This window comes from Pagrus major, chromosome 5 (assembly GCF_040436345.1).
Source record: "Pagrus major chromosome 5, Pma_NU_1.0".
NCBI lineage: Eukaryota > Metazoa > Chordata > Actinopteri > Spariformes > Sparidae > Pagrus > Pagrus major.
Genome location: NC_133219.1, coordinates 22338517 through 22365734, shown reverse-complemented (window position 1 = coordinate 22365734; position 27218 = coordinate 22338517). Strand labels below are relative to the sequence as shown.

At 40.1% G+C, this 27218-nt stretch overlaps 4 protein-coding genes across 4 annotated transcripts; 1 reads left to right on the top strand and 3 right to left on the bottom strand.

Moving 5' to 3' along the window:
• The first annotated feature begins 850 nt into the window (after nt 1-850).
• LOC140995644 (uncharacterized) lies at nt 851-5909 on the top strand. The gene is made up of 4 exons (XM_073465723.1): nt 851-1127; nt 1285-2231; nt 3819-4005; nt 4172-5909. The coding sequence occupies exons 1-4, from the start codon at nt 956-958 to the stop codon at nt 5113-5115; spliced, it is 2250 nt and encodes a 749-aa protein (XP_073321824.1). The 5' UTR covers nt 851-955; the 3' UTR covers nt 5116-5909.
• A 1123-nt stretch (nt 5910-7032) lies between these two features.
• LOC140995525 (uncharacterized) lies at nt 7033-9060 on the bottom strand. Its single transcript, XM_073465530.1, has 2 exons — nt 8862-9060; nt 7033-8764 (listed from the first exon to the last, which is right to left on the bottom strand). The coding sequence occupies exons 1-2, from the start codon at nt 9028-9030 to the stop codon at nt 7629-7631; spliced, it is 1305 nt and encodes a 434-aa protein (XP_073321631.1). The 5' UTR covers nt 9031-9060; the 3' UTR covers nt 7033-7628.
• A 3243-nt stretch (nt 9061-12303) lies between these two features.
• Nucleotides 12304-15653, bottom strand: LOC140995524 (uncharacterized). Its single transcript, XM_073465529.1, has 2 exons — nt 15405-15653; nt 12304-15146 (listed from the first exon to the last, which is right to left on the bottom strand). The coding sequence occupies exons 1-2, from the start codon at nt 15577-15579 to the stop codon at nt 13969-13971; spliced, it is 1353 nt and encodes a 450-aa protein (XP_073321630.1). The 5' UTR covers nt 15580-15653; the 3' UTR covers nt 12304-13968.
• Nucleotides 15654-16207: 554 nt separating this feature from the next.
• On the bottom strand, nt 16208-26694 carry LOC140995643 (uncharacterized). The gene is given in 7 exon segments (XM_073465722.1): nt 16208-18853; nt 18987-19166; nt 22630-23781; nt 23927-24179; nt 24645-24648; nt 25460-26369; nt 26454-26694. Coding segments are annotated over 7 exon segments (3696 nt in total). The 5' UTR covers nt 26626-26694; the 3' UTR covers nt 16208-17828.
• Between the last annotated feature and the right edge of the window lie 524 nt (nt 26695-27218).

Genomic DNA, 27218 nt, shown 5'->3' with positions numbered 1-27218 from the left:
CAGTATGTGTTATATGATTGCTATCTAATGTGACGTGGAAACACTCCTGCATTCTTTTCTGCATTGATTTCCTAATCCTCGTTATAAAATCACTGAAACAGGGATATTGAATTATGACTTTATTTATAGATCAAAGCGGTGTAAAATCACATTGCAACAACGATAACAACAACAACAACAACAACAACAACAATAAAAGTGGCAAGGTAAAGCATCTACCCTCATCAATTGTTGACAACTAGCCTACATTATGGAAACATCAGGTTACTTTTTTTTATCTGCGCCGTTCTTTTTCCGTAGCCTCTTCACTTGGGCTACAGGACTGCACAGTAAAAAAAACATTTCTCTCGGTGCTGCGTCTGCCAGCTGACCCGTAGTAGACCTCCGCCCACCTCCTCTGAACTGATGCGCGTTCCCGTCGGGGGCAGTCGTTTTTCGGCAAGCAGTCTCGGCACTACACCTGTTCTGCTACTATGAACTGTTTGCATTGTGCCATGAATCACACATATGATGTTAGTCAATTCAAAAGATATGGCAATTCAAGAATGTCACAGTTTGTTGAAAAGATCGTAAAATACCATTTTGTTTTGAGTAAAAACTGCTCAGTAAACTGCATCGTCTCGCACAATATACGTCAACAAAACCAACATGGCCGTCAACACGGCAAATAATTATTCCAAAACGGAAAAAAATCACAGTAATGTCTTGTCTTAAATTAGGCTTCATCTTTGCTGTGATGTTAAACATCCGAGTTTTTAATAAAATGTCATCAGTTGAAAGCGGAACAAATAAAAGCTCCAGCACTTCCACTGTCGGTACTTATCAGCGTGACACCCAGCGGAAGTAAACATACAAACGCTGGTAGCGCGTGAGCTGGACGAATATATTGAAGTAACTGGAAGATGGTATTATAGTCTCAGCACAGATAATAATTTAATTTGTATTAAAAACAACAATGTCTTCAGTTGAGTGTTTGAGAGACTTTGTTAGCGAGCGACTAACTGCTGCTGCTGAAGAAATATTCGGGGTTTTTATTAAAACTATCGTCGAGTACGAGGAAGAGATCGACCGTCAGCGCAGACTGCTGGATGTTGTTTTGAAACCGCAAATAAAGTTACACAGGATAGGTTTGTAAACGTATTTATTTAATAACACAAAACAGAAGAAATCGATGAATGTAACCCCGGTTGTTTAACTTAAACTGTAATTTGCTCACATGTCTGCATATTTCTTATTTTCGTCATCACAGTAATGTCCTTTTTATTTTGTTCTCTGTCTCTTCAGAGCTCCCACAGCAACATGACTGTATGGAGGAGGAGAAGGTTCTCTCTGACCAGCAGCTCTGTGAGCAGGAGAGGAACTCCAGTCTGGACCAAGAGGACTCAGACCCTCCACAGATTAAAGAGGAACAGAGGGATCTCAGCACCAGTCAGGAGGGAGAGCAACTTGTACTGAAGCTGGAGACTGATACCTTTGTGTTGACTCCTACTTATAAGGAAAGTGACCACAGTGAACCAGAATCAAAAAGTGACCACCAGCTCCTCTCTGAGAACTGGCATGTAGCTGAGAGCCAGGATCAGAAAGGGGGCATGTATGGAGACTCCAGACCAACTACAAATACAGAGCCAGAACCAAAGAAAACACATCCCAAAAGCAGAAGTCAGGGTATCGATGTATTCAGATCAAACTTATCAGAGATTGACCAGAATATGCACACAAGTGAGAAGAAGCAGTGTTCTTGTGAAGCTTGTGGGAAAGTTTTTAAGTACAAGTCCCGATTACATATGCACATGAAATCCCACACAGGTGAGAGGCCATATCCGTGCAATACCTGTGGGAAAAGATTTGCTTGGACAAAAGACTTGAGAAAGCATGTAAGAATCCACACAGGCGAGAAGCCATATCCGTGCAATACCTGTGGGAAAAGATTTGCTTGGACAAAAGACTTGAGAAAGCATGTAAGAATCCACACAGACAAGAAGCCGTATACATGCACAACGTGTAGTCGAGATTTCAAACGTAGCAGTAACCTTGTAGACCACATGAGAACCCACACAGGTGAGAAGCCGTATATTTGCAAAACATGTGGGAGAGCTTTTGCACGTAGTACTCAGGTGACAGTTCACATGAGAAGAGCCCATACTGGTGAGAAGCCGTACCTTTGCAAAATCTGTGGTAAGAGGTACTTTGAGAAGTCTGTATTGACCACGCACATGAGCGTAAAACACAAAAATTAACATACAGGGGAGGAACCATCCAGCTAAAAACCCCTGAGGAGACAAATTTTCATCTGTGAAAACATGTTTTTGTTTTTTTTAAAAAAAAACAAGTTTTTTCCCCCATGTTTGAAACCTGGTGGGAGAAGAATTTTGGCAGGAGAATTTTTATCTTTTTCTATTACATGAGTGAAACCAAGTGGGGAAAAAAGATTTTTTGAAGGAGAACTTTTTTTGTTCTGTTTTGATTCTGTAACGCTAATTTTTCTTTGTGTTTGTGTTGGTAATGATCATTTGACCACAAGAGGCTGAAGTGCACCACTACCCTATGTTCTAAATATGACTAAAATCATCAGTCAGTTTTGTTCAAGGAGAGTTTTAATTTCCCATTCACACTATACACAAGATACATCTATTGTGTGTTAGCAGGTTAGGTAACATGAGTGTCATGTCTTTCTTTTGGCTATGAATGTGTTATAATTTTCACTAATCTGCCCACAGTGTCACAGGTGGAATGTTGTGTATTATCAGCAATGACCCATACAGGCAAGACACCATGTGAAGGAGATTTCAGGCCTCTAAAAATATGTATGACATCACCGTGTCTCAGTTCTTAAACACATAACATAAGTTGGAGCAACAGCATTTCTCAGAACAACAACTTTGGTTCAGATTAGGTGCACAATAGTGGCTGTAACACTGTTATGTGGATGACTGATTGTCGTGTGGATAAGGGCGTTTGCTGAACTTAATAAAGGTTCATTTTTCAAAAGACCACTATTTTGTTTTTTTTGTCAGTAGTTCTAGTGTGAATTCAGTTCAAAACAAGGAAACAATACTAAACACTAAAAATATCACTTTTGTAATGAGATACTTGTTAAGATGTGAGAAGTAGAGTCCCCACTTTTTAACCTAAAACATTTATATACCATGACAGCTAACATGCCATAGTTAGTTCATAGGTTAACATAATTAAAAATATATATTATTGTATATTATACATTGTGTGCCAATGGGGACATGCAAAAATAAAAATCCCGTTTGAAATGTGTAAGGAATTACACATATGTTTGTCAATTTTTAAAAGATAATTTTGCAATTCAAGAGTCACATTTTGTTGGAGAGATTGTAGATTACCACTTAGTTTTGTGTAAAAACGGTTCAGTGTAAAAAAAATGTTTTGAATAAACCTTTATTTAAGAAAGATCAATTTACAAGGAGTCCAGGTAAATCAAACAGTAGCACATGCAATCAAATCTAAGTGAAAATAAGGTTACATAGAGGACACAAGGGAAAGAAAACATCTCAGTAATGTCTTTATGTGGAAGGATGTCTGTTATTCAAAAGTGATACAAAGGACTATCAACGCGATAAAATTAGGCTTCGTCTTTGCTTTGATGTTAAACATCCGGGTTTTTAATAAAATGTCATCAGTTGAAAGCGGAACAAATAAAATCTCCAGCACTTCCACTGTCGGAATTTATGAGCGTGACACCCAGCGGAAGTAAACAACACAAACGCTGGTAGCGCGTTAGCTGCATGAATGTATTGAAGTAACTGGAAGATGGTATTATAGTCTCCGCTCAGATAATAATTTAATTTGTATTAAAAACAACAATGTCTTCAGTTGAGTGTTTGAGAGACTTTGTTAGCGAGCGACTAACTGCTGCTGCTGAAGAAATATTCGGGGTTTTTATTAAAACTATCGTCGAGTACGAGGAAGAGATCGACCGTCAGCGCAGACTGCTGGATGTTGTTTTGAACCCGCAAATAAAGTTACACAGGATAGGTCTGTAAACGTATTTATTTATTTAATAACACGGAACATAAGAAATCGATGAATGTAACCCACGTTGTTTAAATTTATACTTGCACTGTAATTTGCTCACGTCTGCATATTTCTTCTTTTCGTCATCACAGTAATGTCCTTTTTATTTTGTTCTCTGTCCATTCAGAGCTCCCACAGCAACATGACTGTATGGAGGAGGAGGAGGTTCTCTCTGACCAGCAGCTCTGTGACCAGGAGAGGAACTCCAGTCTGGACCAAGAGGACTCAGACCCTCCACAGATTAAAGAGGAACAGAGGGATCTCGGCACCAGTCAGGAGGGAGAGCAGCTTGTACTGAAGCTGGAGACTGATACCTGTGTGTTGACCCCTACTTATAAGGAAAGTGACCACAGTGAACCAGAATTAGAAAGTGACCACCAGCTCCTCTTTGAGAACTGGCATGTAGCTGAGAGCCAGGATCAGAAAGGGGGCATGTATGGAGACTCCCGATCAATGATAAATACAGAGCCAGAACCAAAGAAAGCACATCCCAGAGTCCCAAGTCAGGGTATCGATGTATCCAAATCAGACTTGTCAGAGATTGACCATAATACACACACAAGTGAGGGGAAGCAATTTTCTTGTGAAGCTTGTGGGAAAGTTTTTAAGTTTAAATCCCGATTACATATGCACATGAAAACCCACACAGGTGAGAAGCCATATCCGTGCAATACCTGTGGGAAAAGATTTGCTCGGACAGAAGACTTGAAAAAGCATGTAAGAATCCACACAGGCGAGAAGCCGTATTCATGCACAATGTGTGGTCGAGATTTCAGATTCAGCAGTTCCCTTTTAGTCCACATGAGAACCCACACAGGTGAGAAGCCATTTATTTGCAAAACATGTGGAAGAGCTTTCGTATGTAATGCTCAATTGACAGTTCACACGAGAAGAGCCCATACTGGTGAGAAGCCGTACGTTTGCAAGATCTGCGGTATGAGATACTTTGAGAAGACTGTATTGACACGGCACAGTCTAATACATGAGAATAAAAACATGGGGGAGGAACCATTGATACGGCACAGTCTAATACACGAGATTAAACATACAGGGGGGGAACCATCAAGCTGAATGTTTCCTATTTAAAATATATTTTGCTGGTTATATATCTGTACTTTTACTGAACATTTTGAATGTACCGTGAATTACACTGTGGTATTTCTAGTTAAGTAACTTGAATACTTCCTGAACCACTGCTTCTTTGTTTATTGTATGCACAATCCTTATTTGTGAAGTCACAAAGTTCAAGTAACTTTAGCTGCATACACTAGTTGAAGTAGCTGTATGACAATACTGTTGTCATAGCATTACTAATTATTTATTTTTTAATTAAAGGGGCTCTCGAACTTTAATGTTGTGTTGAAATGTTTTTGTTCATGTTAGCCCGAGGCTTGTATAGGCAACTGAGAGAGACGCAAAGGCCTAATTTTTTATGACACTCACACACGGTCATTAATAAAGTGATTAATACGCGTAAATTGCTACAAATTGTTACACAGAGCAGCTTTAAGAGCAATGTCCTCAGTTGGTTATTTGAGAGTTTGTCAATGAGCGACCAACTGCTGCTGCTGGAGAAATAGTTCTTAAAACTTCAATGGTCACGGGAATATGACTCATATATGACCATATTCAAAATACTTGGATTAATCTGCTCAGATGTCTGTCATCATCACATAGGTAAACTATTTCTTACATCCTTTGTCTCTCCAGTATGGAAGAGGATTAGGGTTGAGTTTTGTTGAGTTTGGATTTTTTACCCGATTCTGAAAAAAGTCAGAACTCATTTCTCTCGATCTTCTTTTTCTTCTGTATTTCATGGATTTCTGATGATGATTAAAGGGGCACTATGTAGTCTTGGAGTCTTGCAATATTTACAATATGATTGTCGAATAATACAAACTCATAACTAAATGAATAAACTGTTCTCAGAGGAAAATAAGGTCTCTGTAACACTGTTTGAAGCCAGAAAAGTGGCAGGGTCTGCCACATATAAACAAAGTAAAACAGTATGAAATTGTGTTGTCCTTTAAGGTCAGTTTGTTTATTCAGTTTGTTAAGCATTAATAAATCCATCAATGAAGATCCCTCTCTTCCATGATGACGTCCTCAAATATATTGTTTCATCTACAAACCAAAGATATTCAGGTAACTGTCATTGAGGAGCAAAGAAACCAGAAAATATTCCTATTTATAAAGCTGGAATCAGAGAAGTTTGACTTTTCTTCTTAAAAAATTACTCAGTCCTATTAATCGATTATCAAATAGTTGATTAATTTGATCTTTGACAGCTAATTAATTAATAATTAAATCAAAATATTGCAGCTCTAGAAGTACTATAGCTATAGCTGTCGAAGAAACGTAGTGCAATAAAAATGTACAATGATTATCTGTTGAATAGTAAATAGTATTTATATATGTTCATATATTATATATACACACACACATACACACACAGGTCCTCAGGTGTTTCAAGTATGTGAATTAAGTAAAAGTTATTCCACAAGATGCTGGGCTTTTGAAAAGATTTACTTGTATGACATTTTAAAGGCTCTTATGCACACGATATCGGTCCTTCACATCACAACGTTAGAATTATAGCCACCACTGTGTGCTCAGTGTGAAAAAGATACCTGAGACACAGAACGTACACCTTTTTACTGAACTGAAACCTCTTCCAAATGTTTTGGCAGAATATCAAACTCACTGGTGGCAATTTGTCAGATCACATGCATGTAGCCACAGAAGCTTTCCCACGTGTCACATTTTAAAGAGTTTTTACCTGCACAGTATTACAGAGAATATTTAACTTAGTAGAGTAATATATATCGTGTGACTCAGGTAGGCATGGGATGATATGAAAATTTCTTGTGACAATTATCCTGTCCAGCATTCACAATATTATCACAACAATTTAAAAAATATTCTTGAAACTTAATAATAAAAAATAAAAAAATATATTGCACTAAAATATACTGAAATCACTTTACATTTGGTTAGAAAACATTTTTATTTCATCACAGATAGAACACAATCTTTTCTTTCTAAAGTGGAAAACAATCGAAGAATCTTAAATGTAATAATAAATCATAATGCTGGTATCCTCCTCTCACTGTTGTTTTTTCACTTGGAATCCATTATATTTCAACACATCTGATTTCACTTGTTTTTGTGGGGGATACAAAGTGCAAGCCGAGCCTTCAGCCATTGTGACAGGATTAGGCAATTCAAAATAAATCTGGAATTCAGCAGGCCAGAAAGACTTTTAAGTCATTCGTGACAGGATTTTTACGATTATCTTGATTCAGGATTAACCCCATGATAAAAATGATCCAAGATCAACTAATTGTGAGTGTTTTTTGTCACAATTGGCATTAAATTTATTTTCGTCCCATCCCTAGACTCAGGTGCTTTTTCCCTAAAAGGACTGCAGACATGTAGCTCCTCAGATCTAGTGTATTTATACATTGAATCACTAGAACTGAACAAGACTACTTTCTTGTCTGTGGTCTTGTCTTGTCTGAAAGCTCCCCCACATGTTTAGCATGCTTTTTGTGCCTTTGCCAGTCGGGCATCCAACAGAATCTTTAACAATAATATAGCTCTTGATCTATGTGAGATGTCCTATGCTTTTTCAATAAAAACCCGACAGTAAATCTCATCCCGCAGATCTTGCAAACGTATGGCTTCTCACCCGTGTGGCTTCTCATGTGAACTTTCAAGACACTGCCAAGTCGGAAATCTTTGCCACATATTTCACATGAATACGGCTTCTCACCTGTGTGGATTCTCATATGCCTGCTCAACGATGAAGCGTCACAGAATCTTTTCCCACAGATTTTGCAAGGATATGGCTTCTCCCCTGTGTGGCTTCTCACATGGACTTTCAAGACACTGCCAAGTCGGAAACCTTTGCCACAAATTTCACACGAATACGGCTTCTCACCTGTGTGGATTCTCATATGAGTTTTTAAATCTGTACCTTTTTTGAATTCTTTTCCGCAGGCGCTACAAGAATGTGGCTTCTGACCTGCGTGGACCCTTAAATGAAAGTTCAAGGATGACGTCTGACTGAATCTTTCCCCACATATGTTGCAAGAAAATGGCTTCTCACCTGTGTGACTTCTCAGGTGGATTATTAAGCCACTACTATATTTGTAAGCTTTCCCACAGGTTTTGCACACATGCGGCTTCTCACCTATGTGGATCCTTAAATGAGTTTTCAACTCTGATGTCTGACTGAATCTTGTTCCACAGATGCTGCAACAATGTGGCTTCTCACCTGTGTGGACCCTCAGGTGCTCCTGCAATTTTGACTTGAACTTAAAAACTTTCCCACACTGGTCACATTTATGAGACATTTCACCTTTGTCAGTATTACAGGGCGTTTTGTTTTTTTGATGTATTTTCTTTGGCTCTGAATGTCTTGTTGATCCTGAGTCTGGCTGCTCAGGCTGGTGGTCACTTTTTTGTTCAGGTTCACTGTGGTCACTTTCCTCATAAGCAGGAATCCACATGAAGGTATCATCCTCCTGCTTCAGTACAAGCTGCTCTCCCTCCTGACTGATGCAGAGTTCCTCCTGTTCCTCTTTAATCTGTGGAGGCTCTGGGTCCTCTTGGTCCAGACTGAAGTTCCTCTCCTGGATACAGAGCTGCTGGTCAGAGAGAACTTCCTCCTCCTCCTCGTCCTCCGTCTCCTTACAGACATGTTGCTGTGGGAACTCTGGTGGGACAGAGGACAGAATAACGTAAATTGAACAGCTTACATTAAAATTTAATTCCTCTGTTTTGTGCCTTTAAAATAATCATGTTTTACACACCTGTCCTTTGTAACTGTATTTCAGGTTTCAAAACATCCAGCAGTCTGCGCTGACGATCGATCTCTTCCTCAAAATTGATGATAGTTTGTTTAAAAACTCTGAATATTTCTTCAGCAGCAGCGGTCAGTCGCTCGTTAATAACCTCTCTCAAACTCTCAACTGAAAACATTGTTGTTTGTTTACAGTTAGATAAATTACTAGTGCTACGACTACCACGTCCTCTTCCGTATGCCGCTACTAAGCTAGCTACTTAGCTAACGTGTATGTTGTTTACTTCCGCTGGATGTCACGCTGTCAGGTTCCGACAGTGAAAGTGCGCAAGCCTTTCGTTCCGCTTTCACCTGATGCCTTGGTGTCCAAAGTTAAAGGAGCACCATGTAGATTTGGAGAAGAAATATTCAAACTCAGATTTTCCGCAACTGAATTGAGATGTGTCACTGACAAACTCGCTCAAATACTCAAATAAAGATATTGTTGCTGAATGGAAGATTTCTGAAGCAGAGTCTGAGGAAATCAATCAGGATACAAGTCAAATCTTAGTTTAGGCTGGTTTATTCACACTTGTGAACGAGGCACAATCCATCCGAGTCCGTTAAGTACAAATGGCCTCACTTTATTTAAAGTGGATAGTGTGTATCAGAATCAGAATCAGAATACTTTATTAATCCCCGGGGGGAATTGTTTTTGTTCCAGATGCTCCATGCAAAGTAGAAAAAGAAATATGGCATGAATGGAAACAAGAGATAAAGGTAAAGATATAAATAAAATAGTTAAGTAGACAGTAAAATAAAATAATAAAGCAGACAATCTAAGTATTTACAGTTATACAGTGCAATATACATATGGTATATGGGAAATATACATAGATACACATTGGTCTTTGTTGTGTTGAGCTGCAGGTGGTTCAGCTCACACCATGTGACAAAGTTGTCCACCACAGCCCTGTATTCAGCCAGACACTGTCAGGGCCTGCAGCCTTACCGGCAGGGAGTTTGCTCAGCTGTCTCCTAACATGAAGCGGTGTAAACAGTGCAGGTCGAGGAGGGGGAGAGTTGGAGTCCATAGTGAGAGGAGGGCAGGTAGCATGGGAGCCAGAGGAGGTGTGAGGAGTGGGGGATGGGTGTGAGGGGCTCATAAAGTTGGATGGGGTGCTATCAGGAGGAGGGGGGGGGGGGGGGGGGGGGGGGGGGTCAGAAGCGGTGGTGGCTGGAGACAGTCAACAGGAGAGCCAGCAGGGGCCAGGGCTGCAGTATCAAACCTATTGAAGAACAGATTCAACTCATTGGTCCTGGCCACACTACCATCAGCTCCACTGCTAGTTGGTCTGAAACCGGTGATGGTCCTCATACCACTCCAGACCTCCCTCATGTTATTCTGCTGGAGTTTCCACTCCAGCTTCCTTCTGTAGCCGTCCTTAGCCTCTTTGATCTTGACATTCAGGTCCCGCTGAATGTCCCTCAGCTCCTCCCTGTTGCCACCTCTGAAAGCCTTCTTCTTCCGGTTAAGTATGGCTTTGATGTCTTTTGTTACCCAAGGCTTGTTGTTTGGATAACAGCGCACAGTCCTTGCTGGGACAATGCCGTCCACCAGAAATTGATGTAGTCAGTAATACACTCAGTAAGCCCATCAATGTCCTCTCCATGTGGCTCACAGAGTACATTCCAGTCAGTCACCTCAAAGCAGCCCTGCAGTGCCTCATAGCAGTCCTCTGACCATTACCTCACTGTCTTTGTGGTCACAGGCAGCCTCTTCACTAGAGGCACATAGAGGGGGGTGAGAAGCACCAAGTTGTGATCTGATCTTCCCAGCGGGGGGAGAGACGTGGCGGTGTATGCGTCCTTTACATTAGCATACAGCAGGTCCAGGGTCTTCTCCTCTCTGGGTTTACAGGTCACATACTGGGTGAATTTCGGGTGTAGTTGTACAGTATATATGCAAATATCTTTATAGTATAAAACACAAGTCTGTACCTTGTGCAACCACACAGCTACATTCTTTATCAGATGCTGAGGTTCCAACTCCTGATAAGCCTTTGGACACTTGAAGCTCATCCCGTACCATCTGAAATGGATTTGAAACGTACGTCCTACTAGGGGTTCTGCGAGATTTTTTGCTTATCACTCATCCTTAATTTGCAGAAAACAAGGCATTCTGTCAATACTTAAGTACTCCTTATCTAAAGGACACATAAGAAATCTGCCTGGGTCACTCTGCCCTGCTACTCGAGGACAGACTGACTGCCATCAGGCCTTGCTCAATATCTAAGGCCATTTTAGGACATTTAATAAGAATGTGTGTGTGTAGTTTTATCTGTAACAATTATGATAAGAATATACATTTAATATAATGTAACCTGTAATTAATAAGGTGAAGTGTATGGGCTGTCGTCCTCGAAAGGTGTCGGCGTGTAGTATGTTGATAAGAGATTCTACGGAGGCAAGGCTGGGTGGATTTGACAGAGCAATCTTTATTGAAACAGATTTCAAGCCAGCGTCGGAACCAGAGTGTGGCCACTCCCTGGTATTCTCAAATCTTGGCAAAGTGATGCCCAAAATACTTTGCCCTCTGCTCTATCAGAACTCCTCTCAGACCCTCAGTCTTAGGAGATCAACCAAAATCACCCCCGTTCTCTGGTGTGTGTGTCTTTTTAGAGTCTATTCGCTCAGGCCCGCCTGTTTCTCTAATTGTTTCCTTTTTGGGGAACTGAGGGCCCATCTATCCTATTAGAAAAGGATGGGTCTGCATAACATCTCTCTCTCAAGGGAATATGTGTACATGGAGGTGTGTGCGTGACTATGTTGATGTTAGTCTCTATATACTTAAATGGAAATGTGTACATTAAATCAACCCTGAACCTCTTCCTATCCTTAGATAGAAATGTATACATTGAACCTCTGAATTCCTCAGTCCTTGGTGTGGGCCTCTTCCTTTAACTATTCTCTGAAGCACACTACAGAACTAATGTGTTGTTATCCTGAACATGAGACCTCTACATTGTCTCCTTCCCAAATATACTTAAAGAAAAGCATTTGATCCTGTCCCATCCTGTCCTGTCACTCAGAGCTCAGGAGGTATAAGAAACACTCAGACACTACAAAGGCTTAATAAGTAAATATATAAAAGATCTTAGAGAGGTTATGTAATGATTATGATAATACTAAAAAATGAATTAAATGTCATTGTCTCAGGTCAGCATACAAAAGCCACTTTTCAGAGCTGTTAAAGGATATTCAGAATGAAACCCTGACATTAAATCCTGCCAGCGCTCGTTGTCCCCAGGACTTTTGGCTGCATGGCGACAGTAATGGAACTTCTTCATGCTTGCTCCATTAATCTCAATGTGACTTAAGTTAGCATCACTAATGTTATGGTTGGAGACCTAATTTATCTGTCATAGTGTAGTAGAATAACTTTCAATAATAATGAAAAACACGGAGAGAAGTCTGCTTGTCCTCAATTCTTTATTAAGCAAAGAATAAGCACCACAGTCTGCAGAGCATGGAACCAGAGAACATAGCAAAATGTAGTTTCCTTTACACACTTGATTTTTCTGCTTACACTTCCCTTTCTCTCCACCAATGGGAACATTTCTCCCGCTTCTGGACGCCTGTCAGTTTAACTCATACAGTTCACGGCTGGCCAATCACACGAGTTTCCTTATCTCTGTCGTAGGGTCTAACCCAGAAGAGGGGAGGTTTTCACCTTTGCCTTACTTCCTGTAGAGGGGGTTTGAGGGGATTTTTTACTTTTGACTAATGTTCTGCTGTGTAAACAGGGTTTCATCATACTTCAGCAGTCTAATGATTCTGTGTATCTGCTTCACTAGGAATGGACATAAGAAACATCTGCCAAGGTTCTTCTTTGATGGTTATTCGAGGCCAGACAGGCTGCTGCAAGGCCACTTGCTCAATGGCAGTGCTATCTGAGGACACATGATAAGAATGTGCAGGCAGTATTATATGTGTGTGTGGTTGTATGGATATTCTTTGTAAGGGTTAAATGCCCAGAGACTGGGAAGTGTCCTTCAGAACTGGTTTGGCATTACACCGTGCATACACTTGTATTGTTGAGCCATTTCTCCTCGATAGAGCTTCATTAAATACTTCAAAGTAAGGCATCAAGTGTCCTGAGTATCCTTCATCACTTGAGTTGTCAAGATTAAAGACAATCCTCAACAGTAGCAGCTCAAAAGAAAAAGCACAACGCGTACATGTAACATTTAAACTACAATTAATTTGTCTCCTCTAAAGCCTCCCAAAACCAAAATATACACAGAACGAATCACAACGCTTGTTTACAAAAAACTTCCTGGTAGAAAACCCTGGCATCACACATTGTAAGTTTACACAATTAATCTAAAATGCATGTTTGATGCTTTGTCATACCTCATTAACAACAACACTTTCACTGATGTTATGTGTGGAGAGCTTATTTACCTGTTATAGAAAATGACAGCTTGATTTTACCAAAACTAGCATTTAGTGTGAGATGTGGCTGTTGTGAAGATATCAAAGACTCCAGCAAAGACACATAAATCTATCTTTACCCGTTAAAGTTAGGGTTCAGGGTCCAGTTTTCCAAAGCACAACAGAAGTGACTGTTGTTGTGAGCTTGACATCACGATGATTCGGTTTCAAGTTGAACCAATAACAAAAAACATTACAGTTTGAAATCCACTCATATAATTGAGGTTGAAACTCATTTAACAAGTCATTTGTAGGAACTATGCAATGATTGTGCATCAAAGTAAACAAAAACAACTGACAAACGCTGTTGCTCAAATAGGAGTTTCAGCTCTTTGGTCTCTTTTGTGTGTATGCTTGTTGAATGACGTGAAAGTCAATCATATGGCTCCTCACTTCTTGTGTGAATGAACCATGAACCAGTAGAATCCAGTCATCTCCCACAGCACAAAGGCTTCTTGCCTCTATGCAGTTTCAGAAGTTATAAATTAGGATCCATCAGCACGTTGTTTCCTGCAGATCTTGCAAAGGTACAGCCTCTCACCAGTGTGGGCTCTTCTCATGTTGACTGTCATGGCAGCACCAAGTCTGAAAGCTCCCTCAGGTATACAGATTTTTACTTGTATGAATGCTTCAGTGTTTTTTCAGGTCTGGCATCCGTCAGAATCTTTTCCTACATCTTTGGCAGGGTTACATCTGTGTAATTTCATGTGGACTGACAAATTACTACTACTTCTGAAATGTTTTCCACATGTTTTGCACGGGTAAGGCTTCTCACCTGTGTGGATTCTCATGTGAACTTTTATGTCCCCCTCAAATTGGAAGTTTTTCCCACATGTTTTGCAGGAATGTGGCTTCTCATCTGTGTGGATTTTCATATGCCTTTTCAATAGCGACTTGATCTTGAATCTTGTCCCACAGGCCTTGCAACTGTAGGGCTTCTCGCCTGTGTGGGATCTCATGTGGACTTTCAACTCCCCACCGAATCTGAAATCTTTCCCGCATGTTTTGCAAGAATGTGGCTTCTCCCCTGTGTGGCCTCGCATGTGGATTGTCAAGGCACTGTTGAGTCTGAAAGCTTTGCCACAAATTTTGCACGAAAACGGCTTCTCACCTGTGTGGATTCTCATATGGCGTTTCAGCTCTGAACCCTTTGTGAACTTTTTTCCACATAAGCTGCAAGAACACGGCTTCTCACCTGTGTGGACTCTTAAATGACCGTTCAACGTTGATAACTGACTGAATCTTCGCTCACAGATGTTGCAAGAATATGGCTTCTCACCTGTGTGACATCTCAGGTGGACTGTTAAGGAACTGCTATGTTTGAAAGCTCTCCCACATGTTTTGCACACATGCGGCTTCTCACCTGCGTGGATCCTTAAATGAGATTTCAACTCTGATGTCTGACTGAATCTTGTTCCACAGACGCTGCAACGATGTGGCTTCTCACCTGTGTGGACCCTCAGGTGCTCCTGCAATTTTGACTTTCGATGTCTTTTGGTTTGACTGGTTTTTGGTTTTGACTCTGTATATCTTGTTGATCCTGAGTCTGCCTGCTCAGGCTGGTGGTCACTCTTTTGTTCAGGTTCACTGTGGTCACTTTCCTCATAAGCAGGAATCAACATAACGGTATCGTCCTCTTGCTTCAGTACAAGCTGCTCTCCCTCCTGACTGATGCAGAGTTCCTCCTGTTCCTCTTTAATCTGTGGAGGCTCTGAGTCCTCTTGGTCCAGACTGGAGTTCCTCTCCTGGATACAGAGCTGCTGGTCAGAGAGAACTTCCTCCTCCCCTTCCTCCTTACAGACATGTTGCTGTGGGAGCTCTGCAGGAACAGAGGACAGAGTATTGAGATACAATTATATAAAGTCGAATAACTCTGATTACCTTGTGATATTATATTAATAAACAAATATAACACTTATTCTGCCTTATTCTGTTGATACCTGCATGAGTATATAAATACATGTGTGTTTGTAAGTTTGTGAGTGTGCGTATAAACAACTGTCTGTATATCTATATCCGATTTCTCTGTTTTGAGTTGTAAAACGTTAATCAGAAACAATAACTCGATATCACAAACCTATCCTGTGTAACTTTACGTCAGGTTTCAGAGCGACATCCAGCAGTCTGCGCTGACGGTCGATCTCTGCCTCGTACCCGGCGATGGTTTCTTTAAAAACTCCCAGTATTTCCTCTCCAGCAGTAACAGCCACTCGCTTTCCCACCAAGTCTCTCAGGAACTCAAATGAAGACATCGCTGCTTAATTACAAATCAAGGAGGCTAACTCACTGCGACACATCCACCACCATCCTCCTCAGTTGGAAGAGTGTCACGATCATCCAGCTGCAAACAGCAGCCACAGACTTCTTCTTCTTCTTCGTCTCTCCGTTTTATGGCGGATTGAAATCATGACTTTTAAGGCACATACCGCCAACTACTGGGTGGTCTTTTATTTATGGAGAAAAAAAAGGCATTTGGATTGTTTAACAAAACATCATCATTTTATGAGCTCATTCATTTTTTTTTAAAGAATCCTAACCTGCAAGTTAGTTATAGGTGGTGAAGTATTACAAGGCTGTTTACGTGTTAACAATTATTTCATTACAAAAGTGATTAGACTGTATGTGAATCAGTCTGTCAGTCTTTAACAGCAGTGTTTCCTCTAATCTTCTTTCCTGTAAACACATTTTAAATATATGTTGGTTATTTCTGCTCTTCTTCCTGCTTTCAACCAAAGGCAAAGCACATGTTATTTTCTCTGTACTACTCAGTTTAATTGATGTGGTCTTGAGCTGTTTCTGTTAGCAGGGCCGGAGGACTTTAACACAGGCGAGTAAACGCAGCAAAACAGTTTGATCAACAGTAGAACAAACTTCAAGAGCCTTGGTTAAAAAAGTTTATTACAAAAGGAATCTGTGATCAGAGATTGTTCCACAGCATGTAAACATGGACACAGTCCAAAAACTTCAATTAGTGTTACATGATCTCAGCTTAAAGGTGCACTATGTAGTTTTGGGGAGGAAGAGAAAGATCTTCATTGACTATTTGTTCTAATGCTTAAACAAGCTAAATAAACAAACCCTCTTCATTTTCATGACTGAATAAACTGAATAAACAAACTGACCTTAAAGGACGACACAATTTCATACTGTTTTGCTTTGTTTATATTTGGCGGACCCTGCCACCTTTCTAGCTTCAAACTCTGTCCTTGCGACCTTATTTTCCTCTGAGAACACTTTTTATTCAGTTATGGAAGGGATGTGTATTTGAATTATTACCTCGTTAATATTGCAAATATTAAAATTCTGACTTTGACTTCTTCTCCAAAACTACACAGTGGCCCTTTAATACAGACTTGAGACACCAGACACCCGAAGCCTCCTAACATCAAGTATGTCGAGTGTGAAGGCCTCTGAAGAGGCTCCCAAACTAATGCACAAGTTAAACATTCTTTAAATTTCTACCACAACAGTTTAAAAACACACCATGCATTCACAAAGTTAGTAAACTGGTGAAACTACTCTCAGAACAAATGTGAACATGAAAGCACTTATGCTCAGAGGTCCATCTCAGTTTTACTGAGGCCACAATGTACAAATAGCAATGATTCATGTCTTTCAGACTTACATATCCTTCAAATTATAATTCATTGTACTGTACAAATACTGATGCCGGCACCCTGGTTCACAAAGATGTGTGAGGGGATGAATTAGACGAGGTGGAGCTATCTTATTTTCAGCCTAGTTCACACACGGAGGGACAGTTTAACGAGGCATCATATAAAATAAGCTAATAATACACACACAAGAGCTGTCAAGTAAATGTAATGGCCTAAAAAGCACATTTGCCTGTGAGATCTAGTAAAACAGATGTACGTGTAATATATAATCAACGTGTTTTTTTTATTAGCAGCGTTCAAGATTTCATATCTGTAAGATTATTTACATGCTAACTTGGCCAAATGAGGACAATCAATGTAGTTCAGTTCCACCGCTGCCTGTATACTCGTTCAATATGAGGCAGCTTCACTGTCCAAACTAACAAAAAGGTATCAAATCGTACTTTAACTTCAGCTTTACTTCTGATGTCACATGATGTTTCAGTAGTGCATCTCATTTAACAGATGAGTTTCTCATGTGAGTATTGATCCTGGTGTGTTTTTCAAGTATGCAATCTGAGTAAATGTTCCAACAAGTGCTCCCATTTTGTGTCCTCTAACTTCAGTCAGTTCTAATGTGTTTTGACCATTAACCACTACGACTTATCATCTACAACATCCTGCAAACACTATTGTGTGAGAACATAGCGGAGATTTTCATTTCCTTTCATTTGGGCCTTTTGGCTGCATAACAGGAAGGGTGTTTACACCTTTGGGCCGCTGGGCTGAAACACAGGAAAGATGTCCGTCTATGATCACATCAGAGGAACTCGCACACAACTTTTGCTCAGTTTACTTGCCTGTAAACATTCTTACACACCTTTTTCCCCACAGGTGCTGCAGGGCTATGGCCTCTCACCAGTGTGGGCTCTTCTTATATGGACCAACAAGCCACTACTACAGCTGAAATCGCTGCCACATATTTTACAGAGGTACGGCTTCTCCCCTGTGTGGGTTCTCATGTGAACTTTCAAGACACCGTTGAGTCTGAAATCTTTCCCACATATTTCACAGGAGTACGGCTTCTCGCCTGTGTGGATCCTTATATGCGTATTCAGTTCTGATGTCCGACAGAATGTTTTCCCACATGTTTTGCAAACAAAGGGCTTTTCACCCGTGTGGATTCTCATATGCCTTTTCAACGGTGGCATGGTACGGAAAGTTTTCCCACAGGTCATGCACAGGTACGGCTTCTCACCTGTGTGCGTTCTCATGTGGGATGTCAGGGCAGTAGTAAGTGCGAAATCTTTCCCGCATATTTTGCAGGAATACGGCTTCTCACCTGTGTGGATTCTCACGTGAGTTTTCAGTGCCGACATGTATCCGAATCTTTGATCGCAGAACTTGCAAACATACGGCTTCTCACCTGTGTGCACGCTCAGGTGCCTCTGCAATTTTGACTTGTACTGAAAGATTTTTCCACAAGTGCCACATTTATGAGACACTTTACCTGTGTGAGAATCACAGAGAGTCTCTGACGTGGCAGAGTTATATTCATTGTTACTGTGACTTGTGCTCTCATGATGCTCAATCTGTAGTTTTGTCTCTGCATTTGTAGTTGATTGAAAGTCTCCACGCACGCCCACTTTCTGATCTTGGCTCTCAGCTACATGAGAGCTGTCAGTGAGGAGCTGGTGGTCACCGTTCGATTCAGCTTCACTGTGGTCACTTTCCTCATAAGAAGGAATCAACATAAAGGTATCAGTCTCCTGATTCAGGACAAGCTGTCCCTCCTGACTGGTGCAGAGTTCCTCCTGTTCCTCTTTAATGTGTGGAGGCTCTGGGTCCTCTTGGTTCCTCTCCTGGATACAGAGCTGCTGGTCAGCCAGAACCTCCTCCTCCTCTATAAAGACATGTTGCTGTTGGAGCTCTGGAGGAACAGAGGACAGAATTAATAATATTATGATGATTGGGGAAAAGTACCTGTAGACTTAAACAATTAGCATTATATATAAATCTAATGGATCTGTGTTGTGGTGTTACTGTTGTCACGTTTTACACACCTATCCTGTTTAACTTTATTTCAGGTTTCAAAGCCACATCCAGCAGTTTGCGCTGACGGTCGATCTCTTCTTCGTACTCGACGATGGTGACTTCAAAAACTCTGAATATTTCCTCAGCAGCAGCAGTTAGTCGCTCGCTGATAAACTCTCTCAAATAAGCAACAGAAGACATTATTGATTTATTACAATTTAAATATTATCCACGTTACATCCACAATATCATCCTCCAGCCGACGCTCCAGGGTTCGCTTCCGCCGGGTGTCACCGTATTACGTTCCGTCAGTGAAAGTGAGTTCGCTTTTCTTTCCGCTCGGGCATCAGTCTCGCTTTATTTCATTGTTAAAATGAGATTATTTTCCACACGGTATGTTTACTTAAATCTTTTCGAGTAATCTGCCAGCCAATGATTTTAAATAGAAAACATATAAACATGGGTGTAAGAAGTTAACACGTGTGACGAAAAGTACCAAAATGTGAATATACTCCTGCATTCAAAATGTTATTAATAGTGGTGGTGAAATATAAAGATAGTTTACACAAGTAAAAGTACTGTAACTACTGTAAAAAATAACCTGTTGCAAGTAAAAGTCTCAGCTGCATCACTGTGTCGTTGTCTAATCCTATGAATTAAAGAGAATTGCTGTTATGCAGCCATAAGAAGAAACCAAGCATATGCACGCATTTTCAATATATAAACATATGTTTATGTTGTCTGGAGCCACTTTGAATGCAGCAGAAGAAACACATTCAAACTGGTCAGATCTTTACACAAAGTCCGTCACATTCAGGCCTTTGTGTTCCTGTGGTGAATAATTCCTATTTCTATATTATAGCCTTATTAATTACAGGTCACATTATATGACATGTATATTCTAATAATATAAAACTACACAATACACATTCTGATTACATGTCCTTAATGGCCTTGGATATTGAGCAAGGCCTGACGGCAGCCAGTTTGTCCTCTAGTAACAGGGCAGAGTGGCCCAGGCAGAGGTTCCCTGTGTCCTATTCAAGATAAGGAGTGCTCAAGTACTGATAGACTGCCTTGTTTATGCCACATTAAGGACGAGTCATAAGCAAAACAATCTACTAGAACCCCAGTAGGAAGTAAGGTGAAGGTGAAGTGCAATCCCTAGACCATTGCTCTGCAGACCAGAGCCAAGTATGTATCACACACACACACACACGCACACACACACACCATCAACATGTCAGATCTCCTTTCAAAACAAAGTGACATATATGACACAGATGTGTACTGCTAAAAACTTCTGGTCAAACTTCACTATGATGAATAAAAGAACAAACTCAATTAGCCTCAGTTGTCCTTACTTGAATACATATGTTTATTACAACACATATCTGGTGTGAGAGAAGACCTTGTTACAGCATGTAAAGATGGACACAGTAAAGTACCACAACCATTGCATTCTCTCAGCCTAATACAGGATGTTCCTCGTCATTCAGAATCACGTATAACACCACCACCAGGGAAAACAATTTATGTAAGAGACAGAGACAGCAGACATCCAAAGCCTCCTCACAAAAAGTATGGCAGGTGTGAAGGACTCTGAGGAGACCTCCCAACCATGTCGTTGCACAAAATGAACATTACTTGAATTTCTACCACAACAGTGTAAAAATACTGCATGCAATAAAAATGTTAGTAAACTAGCAAAATTACTCTCAGAAAAATGTATTTAAGGTATGAAATGTTTAAGTACTCATGCGCAATGGCCCTTCTCAGTGTTACTGAGGCCGTGATGTATAAAAAGCTTTTTTGTGGCGGCTAGTCGAGGTGGAGCTATTTTATTTTTTACGTAGTTCACACACGGAAGGATAGTTTAACAAGGCATCACATTAAATAAGCTAATTATACGTTTTTCTATTCATGTTATTAGCACACTAAAGCTGTAAAGTAAAATCTAATGGCCTAGTACAACATTTGCCTGTGAAATGTAGTAAAAGAGAAGTACATGTAACATACAATGAAAGTACTAAAAGAAGAAGATTTCAAGATTTCATATCTGTGTGGAATTTACTTGCAATCGTGGCAATATGAAGGCAATTAATGTTGTACATTAGTGCAGGATTTAAGTAAATGTAGTTTGGTTCCTCTACTGCATATATACTTGTTCAATATCACTTAACCTCCAGGTGGTGAGCTTCAACATTAAAACGCCTCTTGAATGCTGTGATTGAACTCTTTGAAAAGAACTTCACTATAACTACTTTTACTTTTGATCTCAGTCACACCCGTTTACAGTCTTGATGAACAGATTGGGCCTGTGGTGAAGTGTGAATCTGGTATCCTTATATGATCACTTAACAAAGATTTATTGTTACAATACATGAACAAGAATAAAAAAACAGCACATTGTAAGCCACTTTCCTTTAGGTACTAATAACAGTATGCACTACAAGCACAAGGGGAACTTAAGTCTGAAATGCTGGCATTTAAAGAATATATTTTCATTCAAATGGAGCAAATTTTCAACAATTTGTGTTTACGTGTCACCTCTAAAACCTGAATTCAACTTTACATGAAGGTTAACCAATCACAAAACACTTTAAAGTGTCCAATCAAGAGAAATACTACACTTTGTAATAAAGATTTGGGAGATTATGATTGTTTTCAAAGAAAATTGTTGCTACTAGAGATATAAGTCATGTAGTAATATGAAGAAAGAAATACATTAGTTTAACAAAACTTGGTGTTGTTGAAAATGTACTACATAATTACATATCAATGTATACAAATACAATCAGTAACAGTTGTAGCTACTGCAAAAGTGCATTTCATTCTGTAGGTGAAACTTCTCCACAGGAGTTTCAGCTCGATGGTTTCTCCTGCAGTTTATTGATCCTCGTGTTTTTTCAAGCACGTGATTTGAGTCAAACTTTTCCCAAAGTTCTTCAATTATAAGGCTCCCAATTTCTGTAGTCTTGTGTGTGTTTTGAACACAAACCACTACAACTGAATTGTCTCCCAAGTTTCACGAATACAAGGCTACTTGAATGTAAATCATCCTATATACAGGGGTCAGCAACCATAGGCACGTGCACCACCATTGGCATGCAGTAGCTTAACCAATGGCAGACTAGCACAAAGACTTTTTGGAAATGTTTATTGCTGATGAACAAGATGAATGATTCCAAGTCAGATGTAGATGTTTTCATGGAGATGGCAGGATTCTTGTATACTGCTTATTTTGGTAATTTCTCTCTTTTGGACATTTGCTGCCATTGAAACACTTTGTCAATAAGAGGAATTCATTAAAAGCCGTGTGCTGATATGGGAACTGAGCATATTACTTGTAACCACAGGGAGTAAAAAAACAAAACAAAAAACAACTATTTTGTTCAGTTTATTGCTGATGAACAAGATTAGTGGAATTGTTAATGATTTTAAATTCATGTTGATGTTTTCGTACGCATGGCAGCTGTGTTTAGTGCTCTCGTATGATTTTTTAAAATGTTGCAGAAATAAAATTACAGATCTATTGGGAGATTTATATTTGATGTTGTGTCATGATTAAACTTAATGTTAACCTTAAGGCTGATGTGAAATACTGATTAACAAGATTTTAAAATGGCACTTCATATCAAAATGGTTGCCAACCCCTGTTATATACCGTACCAAACCATAAACTTTTCCCACAGGTGGAGCAGTGCTATGCCTTCTCACCAGTGTGGGCTCTTCTTATGTGCGCCATCAAGCCACTGCTATAACTGAAATTGCTGCCACATATTTTACAGAGGTACGGCTTCTCCCCTGTGTGGGTTCTCATGTGAACTTTCAAGACACTGTTGAGTCTGAAACCTTTCCCACATGTTTTGCATGAAAATGGCCTCTCGCCTGTGTGGATCCTTATATGAGTTTTCAATTCTGCTGACTGAGAGAATCCTTGCCCACATGTTTTGCAAGTATACGGCTTCTCACCTGTGTGAACTCTTATATGCCTTTTCAATGTTTGCTTGTCATGGAATCCTTTCCCGCAAGTTTTGCAAACGTGCGGCTTCTCGCCTGTGTGGATCCTCATGTGGACCCTCAGGGCACTGCTACGTGTAAAATCTTTCCCGCATGTTTTGCACAAATACGGCTTCTCGCCTGTGTGGATTCTTATATGTGTATTCAGCACCGACATGTAAGGGAATCCTTGCCCGCAGAACATGCAAATGAATGGTTTCTCACCAGTGTGGATTCTCATGTGCTTTTTCAATGCTGGATTGTCACAGAATCGTTTTCCACAGGTGGTGCAAGAATACGGCTTCTCACCTGTGTGGACAATTAGGTGTCTCTGCAATTTTGACTTATACTGAAAGGTCTTTTCACAAGTGCCACATTTGTACGACACTTTACCCGTGTGAGTATTACTGTGAATGGTAGAGTTAAATTCATTGTTACTGTGACTTGTGCTTTCTTGATGTTCATTCTGTGGTGTTGTCTCTGCATTTGTACTTGATCCAGAGTCTCCATACACGCCTCCTTTCTGGTCTCCACTCTCAGCTATAAGGGAGTTATGAGAAAGGAGCTGGTGGTCACTATTTGATTCAGATTCACTGTGGTCACTTTCCTCATAAGCAGGAATCAACATAATGGTATCATCCTCCTGCTTCACAACAAGCTGCTCTCCCTCCTGACTGGTGCAGAGTTCCTCCTGTTCCTCTTTAATCTGTGGAGGCTTGTAGTCCTCTTGGTCTGGACTGGAGTTCCTCTCCTGGATACAGAGCTGCTGGTCAGGAACTTCCTCCTCCTCCTCCTCCTTACAGACATGTTGCTGTGGGAGCTCTGCAGAGAGAGAGAAAAATGAGTAGGACACTAGTGTGATGAAGAAAAACAACGGAGGAGAGTACCAGTATATATTTACAGTTTGGATTATAAATCAATCTAATGGATCTGTTCTGTAGCCTTACTGTTACCACGTTTTACACACCTATCCTGTTTAACTTTATTTCAGGTTTCAAAGCCACATCCAGCAGTTTGCGCTGACGGTCGATCTCTTCTTCGTACTCGACGATGGTGACTTCAAAAACTCTGAATATTTCCTCAGCAGCAGCAGTTAGTCGCTCGCTGATAAACTCTCTCAAATAAGCAACAGAAGACATTATTGATTTATTACAAATCAAGCGCGTTTCAACGTTACGACTACAATACTGTCTACCTGCTAATTCCATACATCCGTGAAGCTAACGCTAATATGCTAATAGCACCTGCAGTGTTTACTTCCGGTGGGTGTCACCGTATTATGTTCCGTCAGTAGCAAGTGAGTTCGCTTTTCTTTCCGCTTTCAAAAAGGGCTGGGGCATGTTTCTCGCTTTATGTCACAGGCAATTCATTTTCTACGTGTATGTTAAGTCTTTTCGAGCATAAGGATCTGAATACTTCTTCAAACCCTGTTGAAAAGTAGTAAAGTCAATAATGTGTAACATCAAATGAAAGTAATCAAAGAACAAATACCTTCCAATGTACTTCTTTTTCATTTGATGTGTTTATTATTATTATTATAATTACTATTTCATATCTTGATATACATGCTATCTTGGCCATCCGAGGACAATCAATATTGTACATACATACATACATACAATACTTGAGTAAATGTAGTTATATCACTGCATACATGTTTATTCAATTTGGGCAGCTCCACTTACCAAACTATCAAACAATACCAGATAATACACTTAACCTCCAGCTGATGAGCTGCATCATTAAAGCACTTCTTGCACGTTATGATTTAACACTCTGAAAAGAGTTTTAGTATCAACCATAGTATGTTCAACTAGCACCTGTGCTTTTACTGCTGGTGGTAAACATAATCCTCCAATCCATTAGTTTGGGAACATTTGTCTGAATAACTGGCATTAAATATGTTTTCATTGGCAACAATATTCTTTGAGAACAGCTCTAAGAGTGAAACAGAACTTATAAAGTTGACCAAAAAATACATTAAATATTAAATCACATGACAGACAAAAAAAATGACAACAAGAGTGGTCGAACAACATGTGATGATTCTCAGCTACGTCATCAGAGAGTTCACAATCCACTCGTATAAAAGAGGTAGTGCAGAAAATTAGTAAAAAAGAATATTCGTTACACAGGTCAAGCATGCTGAAGGAACTGTGCACTCAGTATGCAAGAAAGAATTATTCAGATTTGTAAATTATGGTTGTTTCGAAGAAATACTGTTGCTAACGTAAATATGACTAATCAAGTAATATTAGGAGAAAGATTAGTTCAACGAAACTTGATTTGATTATTGACAATGTACTACTTCATTACTTTAAGATATTGTGACCTTTTCTTTATGGATAATGGTTAGATACAAAGATGTAGTTTTGATGAGTATTCATTTTAGTGGGTGACCACTTGTCCAGCAGTGGTTCAGCATGATGGTTTGATGATCCTGTTTATGGATTTTTCTGGGTTAGGGTTAGAGTTGCTGCATTTATGTGGCTCCAAACACTACTTGCATTTATGCACTTTTATATGCCTTGAAAATTCAAACACTCCAGAGAATCTTTTCCCACATTTGTTGCAGTGATACGGCTTCTCACCAGTGTGGGCTCTTCTAATGTGAACTGTTAAGTCACCACTATACCTGAACGCTCTCCCGCATGTTTCGCAAGAATATGGCTTCTCACCTGTGTGGATTCTTTTATGTGCGTTTAACACTGATGTCTGATTGAACCTTTTCCCGCAGGTGTTGCAGGAATATGGCCTCTCGCCTGTGTGGATTCTTCTGTGAGCCTTCAGTCCAGATGTCTGATTGAATCTTTTCCCACAGGTGCTGCACGAATACGGCTTCTCGCCTGTGTGGATTCTCATGTGAATATTCAACTTTGACATACACTTACAATCTTTCCCACAGGTGTCACATTTGAAGGACCGTTTACCTGTGTGAGCATTACAGTGAATCTCTGACAAATCAAGGTTGCGTACATCTTTACTGGGGCTTTGGCTTTTCTTTGGCTCTGGTAAATCTGAGTCTCCGTGCTCACCTTCTGTCTGATCTCGGCTCTCAGCTAAATACAAGTTATGAGAGAGGAGCTGTTGATTTATTAACTCTGATACTTCTGAATTCTCATGGTCAGATTCATTTTTTACCCAACTGATACACATGCTAGATGGGAGCTCTGTCTCTGCAGCACTCTGACTTCCGTCAGGATTCAAATATAGTGTCTTATCTCCTTTGGGGTCACTTTCCTCATAAGTAGGAGTCAACATAAAGGTATCAGGCTCCTGCTTCAGTACAAGCTGCTCTTCCTGTTCCTCTTTAATCTGTGGAGGCGCTGGGTCCTCTTGGTCCAGACTGAAGTTCCTCTCCTGGTCAGCAAGACCCTCCTCCTCCATAGAGACATGTTGCTGTGGGAGCTCTGCAAGGACAGAGAACTGTCATAAATTAAAAATGCATAGGTGCAAGCAAATCAAATAATTATGTTTTGTGATAATAAACATACCCATCCTGGGTGACTGTATTTCGGGTTTACAAGCCACATCCAGCAGTCTGCGCTGACGATCGATCTCCTCCTCGTACTCGACGATGGCTTTTTTAACCACTCTGAATATTTCCTCAGCAGCGGCGGAAAGTCGCTCGCTGATAAACTCTCTCAGATGCTCGACTGAAGTCATTGTTGCTAAATTAAAATGAAGGTGGCTAATAGTTTTACTGACAGACCAACCCCCTGTCAGTTAACCCAGGGAATCCATGCAGCTGACGCGACTGACGTCTGCTTTGTTTACTTCCGCTGGATGTTACACTGTTAAACTTCCGACAGTGAAGTTATTTATTGTTTTGTTCCGCGCAGAGGTATTTTCTGTCTTTAAACTAAGCATAAGAACTGTCGTGTTGGTATGACATTTTGCACCCTCACTGATATTTTAACTTCAGTTTAATATTTGTATTTTACTTTTTTTTTTTTACTTGCAGCTTCGTAAGCCACCAATGACTTCACACTGGAATAAGTTGAACTGCAACAAAGCTACTCTAAGGAGAAATCTGTTTGTTAAAGGGGCACTATGTAGTTTTGGAGAAGAAATTCAAACTCAGAATTTTAGTAATTACAGTATAAATGAAGTTATAATACAAACTCAGATTTTTTTTTTTCCATAACTGAATAAACAAGCTGTTCTCAGAGGAAAATAAGTTCCCCATGAAGCTAGAAAGGTGGCAGGGTCCGCCAAATATAATCAAAACGGTATGAAATTATTAATTGGTGCCCTTG

Excerpts from the sequence above, each read along its gene's own strand:
- LOC140995524 (XM_073465529.1), bottom strand. The coding sequence starts at position 15,579 with ATGTCTTCATTTGAGTTCCTGAGAGACTTGGTGGGAAAGCGAGTGGCT. Across the intron at positions 15,147-15,404 it reads CGTAAAGTTACACAGGATAG|AGCTCCCACAGCAACATGTC; the intron begins GTTTGTGATATC and ends CTGTTCCTGCAG.
- LOC140995525 (XM_073465530.1), bottom strand. The coding sequence starts at position 9,030 with ATGTTTTCAGTTGAGAGTTTGAGAGAGGTTATTAACGAGCGACTGACC. Across the intron at positions 8,765-8,861 it reads AATACAGTTACAAAGGACAG|AGTTCCCACAGCAACATGTC; the intron begins GTGTGTAAAACA and ends CTGTCCCACCAG.
- LOC140995644 (XM_073465723.1), top strand. The coding sequence starts at position 956 with ATGTCTTCAGTTGAGTGTTTGAGAGACTTTGTTAGCGAGCGACTAACT. Across the intron at positions 2,232-3,818 it reads ACATGAGCGTAAAACACAAA|GTATTAAAAACAACAATGTC; the intron begins AATTAACATACA and ends ATAATTTAATTT. Across the intron at positions 4,006-4,171 it reads AATAAAGTTACACAGGATAG|AGCTCCCACAGCAACATGAC; the intron begins GTCTGTAAACGT and ends CTGTCCATTCAG.